General features: G+C 49.4%; 1 protein-coding gene across 1 annotated transcript; it reads left to right on the forward strand.

Moving 5' to 3' along the window:
• The first annotated feature begins 763 nt into the window (after window positions 1-763).
• On the forward strand, window positions 764-3,229 carry KLF2 (KLF transcription factor 2). Its single transcript, XM_076359485.1, has 3 exons — window positions 764-865; window positions 1,015-1,906; window positions 2,336-3,229. Exons 1-3 carry the CDS (start codon window positions 791-793, stop codon window positions 2,509-2,511), a joined length of 1,143 nt encoding a protein of 380 aa, XP_076215600.1. The 5' UTR covers window positions 764-790; the 3' UTR covers window positions 2,512-3,229.
• Window positions 3,230-6,389: the final 3,160 nt, after the last annotated feature.

A 6,389-nucleotide genomic window follows, 5' to 3' on the forward strand; every position in this document is an offset into this window, starting at 1 on the left:
CTCCCACCCTCGTTTTCTGGGTACGGTCCCACCACGTGCCCCAGGGACAAATCCAGACTGTGAGGGGTGGGGGATCAAAACCCTCGTTCATGGCAGCTTCCCCAGCGTCCCCCGTCCCACAGCAGGTCCCTCACAGTCTCTGTTGGAACTTGGACCCATCAGTGTCCCCTCATATCATGGACGGTCCCTTGGTGTTTCCAGGGCAGGGACTCCCCAGTGTCCCTCATCCCACAGCAGGGCCCTCACGGTGTCTCTCAGCACATGGTCCCCTGGTGTCAGAGAGGGTCCCTCAGTGTCCCCGGGGCTGGGACCCCCCCTCCGTGGCCCCTCATCCCTCAGCGTCCCCAGGGGAGGCAGAGACCCCTCAGCATCCCCTCAGCTCACGAGGGTCCCCTTGGCGTCCCCGGGGCAGGGACCCCTTTAGCTTCCCCTCAGCGGCCGCAGGCAGCGGCCCGAGGCGGGGGTCGCCGCTCCACGGCCGCCCTTCGGCCCGGCGGCGAGCCCCGCGCTGAGGGGAAGGCGGCGAGGGGGCCCGCCGGCCGTGCCGGACCCGGGCCCGTACCCGGGCCCCGCTCCGCTCCGCCCCGCTCGGGCTGGGACCGCCGCCGCCGCGTCCTTTTATACCGGGGCTAAATTTAGGCTGCGCCCGAGCCGCTGCCTCCCGCCCGCCCCGTCCGGGACGCGTTTCCTCCGCTCCCTGCAATTGGCTTGAGGGCGCCCGCGCCCGCGTTATAAGGTGGGGAGGGCGGCTCGCCGCGCCGCGCCGTCCGCCGTCCCGCCCGGCCGCACCATGGCGCTGAGCGACACCATCCTGCCCTCCTTCGCCACCTTCGCCAGCCCCTGCCGCGAGAAAGCCCTCCACGAAGTGAGTCTCGCCCCCTTCCCGCCGCCGCGCTGAGGCCGGCGCGGCTCATCGCACGGGTGGGCGGCGGTGCCGCGGCCCCGCTTCTCCCTAAATCCCCCCCCCCCCTTCAAACGCCACCTCTAACCTTCTCCCTTTTCTCTCTCCCCCAGAGGTGGAAGTGCGACCAGGAGGCCAAGACCCCCGCCGGCACCTGGGGCGGCCTCTCCCCGCGCAAAGAGGATGAAGATCTTAACAACGTGCTGGATTTTATCCTTTCCATGGGCAGCGACGGCTACGGTCAGGGCGCGGCCGGTGGGGACTATCCCCCTGCCCAAGGGGAGAGCGGTGGCTTTTACCAGACAAACCCGTCCCCGGGATGCTACAGTGCCCTGGAGCAGGGCAGCCCCCCGCCCTACAACGCCGGCATCGTGCCTGAGATGATCCGCTCCGACATGGACTCCAACTACTGCCCTCCTGGCAATGTCCACGGGCGGTTCTTCGTGACACCCAGCTTTGGGGGCCCACAGTTCGTTGAGAACATTAAGCCCGAGCCCGACATGGACAATTATGGACCGGTCCTGGGTCTGGTGCCCCAGGCTTGCCCAAAGATCAAGCAGGAGGGCAACGCGACCTGCATGATGGCCTACGAGCAGCCCCGGGTGGCCAGCTCCCCCCAGATCCCTGGGGCGGAGACGCCCCCACTGAGCCCAGATGATCTCATGGTGAATGACTGCCACACGCAGATGATGTGCCCCTCATCTGTGTCCTTCCAGCAAAGCTACCACCCAGCCTCCGGCTTCCACCACCCGCAGACCCATCTCCAGTACCAGAACACCTCCCAGTTTGGGCTTTTCGAGGACAGCCTGCCCTTACAACCCTCCGCTCCCAGAGGCATGCTCACCCCTCCTTCCTCCCCTCTGGAGCTGCTGGACTCCAAACCAAAAAGAGGACGTCGGTCTTGGCCGCGGAAGAGGACGGCCACTCACACGTGCACCTACGCGGGTTGCGGGAAGACCTACACCAAGAGTTCGCACCTGAAGGCCCACCTCAGGACGCACACAGGTAAATACGGCTGGTTGCCTTCATCCGGAGATGCGCTGCTTGCCGGTTGCGATAGCCACCTGTATAAAACAGTTTGCAGCCTGAGCTTTAACCCTGTAGTCTCTTAAACTCCAGGAGTATTTGCGGTTGAGCTATGACAGGTGATCAGATGTGTAACGTCTAAGTGTTTTCCTATGCGTGTGTAGGTCAAAGCTTTTCTAAGGGCTTCCAACACCCTTTCTCAAAAGATTTTCACTGCAGGTATAGGTTGGTAAAGGAATTGCTAGAGCGGTCTCATTTGGCTTAAAAGCACTTGGATCTTACTGTGGAAGGGCTTGGTAGAAAATAAAAGGATACGCTGAGATAAACTCGGAAGGTTGCCTAGCATGTGATGCTGCCCGTACGTGGGAGTGCCGCGCTGAGTCACACTCTCTCTGATTTCTCCAACAGGTGAAAAGCCCTACCACTGCAACTGGGAAGGCTGCGGCTGGAAGTTCGCTCGCTCCGACGAACTCACCCGTCACTATCGCAAGCACACCGGCCACCGGCCCTTCCAGTGCCACCTCTGCGACAGGGCGTTCTCCAGGTCAGACCACCTGGCTTTGCACATGAAACGGCACATGTAGCCCTAGAGACTCTGACCTGCGAACCGTGGATGTTATTTAACTGCTCAGGTGCAGAAGTGTTAAAAACTTGTAGCTGGTACTACGTAGGGAGGCACCGACGCTCTAGCGATGGAAGCTGAGGAGGATTTGACACAAGGAGACTTAGCCGGTCATCTCCTGCAGAGAATTTGACGTGACTGTATCAGTGAACCTGCCCGTCCCGGTCAGGAGAATAGGGGTTATTTATGCAGCTTCTGTGAAGGGTAAACTCCATAAGACTCCATACAGGTTGTATAGAAGAAGCTGTAAATACGTTTTTTTTCTGATTCTAACTGCCCAGTTCTAAGCTTTACGAGACAATGTTTGTATGGAAACTGCCTGAAGTTGACCCTAGAAGAGATTAAATGAATGTTACTGTAGCTAACGATGTTATTTTAGATCTCAGTTGAAGGCATGGCTAAGAGAACACTCCTATTGTTAGACTGTTTGTTTCACAGGTGCAATAATATTCTTGTTTGCCATGATCTACACTAGAAGTACAGGGCTTGATGTCTTGTAAGAAAATAACCTATTTTACTGTAATTTTTTTATATATTGTAAATAATTTTATACAATGAGAAATATTGTATATGTAAATAGAAGACAAATGGGTATTTTGCCTATTTCTGTTTTTATAAAAACGTAATTTTTCAATGTTTGAAAACATTTCATCTTTTTAATAAAATAAGTTTTTAATTGCTGTGATTTTTATTCTCCTTTGAGATCTCCCTGTTACTTTTTCCCCTGATGGCTGGACCAACAACCACCTGGTTATGTTTTAAATTATCAATGACTGTAAGAAGACGCTTAAAAATCTGAGCTATGGATTTTTCTAAAATAGATAACAGTACGTAATTAATTCTCAGTGGTAAACGAGATACAATACGGTGTTTTATCAAAAAAATCAAGTAGGAAACTAGATCACATTCAAAATACACTTCCTAAAAATGGTTAAGTAAGCAACACTGTAATTTCAGTCTCATTTCTAGTTTATGCTAGACTATTTTAATAGCATCCTTAATGTTTTCCAGATGCAGTTATAGTTTTGCCAGCAGTGTGTGGGTTTTTACTATAAATTTAAACACTGCATTTTTGTAATTACGGAGGCTTATTTTAAGGCATTCTTGTACATAAATTATCCTGGCTCTCAAGAGCTCAGTGCAGAATTCCAATAGAACAGTAGTGGAATTCAAACATAAATTCACAACACGGGTTAAAATACTTTCACAACTCATTCCCAAAAACTTAAATTCACTTAACAATTTTGAATCCCACCTAGATTTCAGGAGTTAAGAAAGATATTTATTATTTTGAAGGAAAGTAAGTTAGCCAGGAATCTAGATTCTGAAAACTAACCTGAAATAAACTGGATACTGCAGTAGCTATGGCAGTGAATAGCTGCAACAAGCCGAATGGAGCCCCCCCCAAAGCTCTTCCAGAGCTGTAAATGAGATCGTAAGTCCAGACAGTGTATCTACGCAATTACTCTGAAACTCTAGTGAGGATCCTCTGTTTTTACAGCTACGGTTTAGCGGTGAGCCTTGGTACCTGTAGAACAAAAATCACTGTTAAGTAAGTAAGTATGCAGATTCAGCTTAATATTGAGGCATTCTTCCTTAACATCTGGATACTTGGAACTTGATTTTAATCGAGATATTGTGACATTTTTCTGACTTTACAAGTTAGAATACACAAGAATGAAATCAACAGGAATACATTTAAAGTAACTACCAATATAGCTATTCTTCTGTGAAAGCAGTCTGCAGTTGTTCATGTGGAACAGATGTATTTTGGGCTTCTAATCATTGACATGGAAGAATGAGTTCCACATTTCACTTTTATAGCTCTTTCAAAGTGAAATATAAGGGAGATTTAACATTTCTTCATTAAAAACAAAACTAATTTATTTGCTAGAAAAAAATTGCACAATCTAATTCCAGAAAGTGAGGATGACTTAAAGATGTTCTAAAATTAGCACATTTGTTGTTGCAACAGTTCTAGGTATTTCCTTCTCTTTCCCCATAGCTGAAGATTTTCACATTTCAGCATGTCCTTCGGTGTTTATAACCTTAAGAACACGATTTTTGAGATCAGTGCTTGCCCTTACCTTGCCATAGTCACCCGGCTTTCCCTTGCTCTTTCTGAAGAACTGGAAATGTTTTTAGTCATTCCCAGGTTTCAGTGATGGAGTGCAACCTTAAACCATTCCCTCTTTCGTAACGTAATGAAAAAAGACGCAGAGGTTTGGCACCCCGCTGCAGCGGGCACGGCCACCCCTCAGTGCACGGCCCCACATCTGCCTCAGGAAGGTCCCCAGGCAGAGCTCTCCAGCGGTGGGGAGAGCTTGGAAGCATCACGACACGCTTATCTGGCTCTGCTCGTCCCCAGCCACCTCTCTCGACCTCTGTTAGAGGCTGGGTACTGGCCTAGGTGGCCCTTTGGGCTGACCGCTTTTGCGGTCATATTACAAGGGTGAAAGACAGCTATAGCCGGCGACCAGGCACACAGCACGAACGCTGCACAGTGCCTGCATGCAGAGAGAAATGTTACTGCATTCACCAACCCTTAAAAAAAACAAACTTGCGTGGCTCCTCTGCAGCACCCAGCGCAATGGGGTGCTCCTCCTCCGCCCTCCTCCGGTACTTCTGGCATGGGAACGTCCAAGCTTCCCTTCGCTCCAGCGAACAGTCCAGCTGTAAGGGTCATAACTTCTGCTACCTCTGCTCCTGTCCACTAGAAGGTCTTCAGATAAGACACGTGTTACCTGCGTGATACCGTGTTACCAAACAACTCTCAGATCACGACGGACGGCGGAGACGTGCTCAGCTCTGTGCTGTTCACGATGTAAAAACGAGCAGGTTGCGTCCTCTGAGCTTTTAGATTTGCTGCAACTCAACTGAAAATAGGGCAAAGCCATCCTCATATATAAATATAAAATAAACCCATATAAAATATATATAAATACAGGCCTCTGAAAGTGGGGAGGGACGGGGGGCACAAACCACTAATAAAAAGCTCATGACCAACTTTAATTGTTTAAGGGAGGGCATATATGATAATTTCTGTGTGGTCTTTACAGGAAACTGCAGGTTCTTGAATCTCGAGATAATCTTGTAGCAGAAAGAAAGAGATGCTGATCTCATTCTTCTCACATTCTATTATGAGTAATTGTCAACCCTCTTTTTCTTTTTTTTTTTTTTAAATTGCCTTAAATTAATACATCCAAAGATGTGCCGATGTGATTCCACCAATCTACCAAGCTTCCCCTGGCCAGCAGGAAATCACTAATGCTCTGCGACATCTTCTACTAACAGACCATCAGGTCATCATCTTTTAAGTGGTTTTGTTCTAATTAACACAAAAGACCCAGAATCCCAGATGCCTCCCAGGGAGCACGTGGCGAAGACCTGCCCTTTCGATCTGCAGCTATCCTGGATTTGATTTTGACACACTAGGGAAAGGAAAAAAAAAAAGTTGTAGTTAAACCCGAGAGGAGGAAATGTAGAGCCCGTTGTAAACAAGATTTTCACACATATTCTCTTAAGATACCACAGTGATGGGCTCACTATACTTGCAAGATAGATTGCCAGATTAGATAGAGCACGTTAAGTACAGAAACTAGCAAATCCTGCACAATGTTCCCAGTGAAAGTTTTAGCAAATATTTCTGAACTCGAGACACCATCCAGAGGAGTTACTGTTTAAAGTCAGTTAATTCCACTCGGGGTTTCAGAGCGCTGTGTTTCGCTACGCTGAAAACGGTTTTTCTCTCACCTGCTGACTTCAGAAGAGTCAGTTAAATCTGTACTACATGGGAACTCATCGTCAGAAAACACCGTAACACGGAGTCTGTTGCTGCTG

This window comes from Aptenodytes patagonicus, chromosome 25 (genome assembly GCF_965638725.1).
Source record: "Aptenodytes patagonicus chromosome 25, bAptPat1.pri.cur, whole genome shotgun sequence".
Classification (NCBI taxonomy): Eukaryota; Metazoa; Chordata; class Aves; order Sphenisciformes; family Spheniscidae; genus Aptenodytes; species Aptenodytes patagonicus.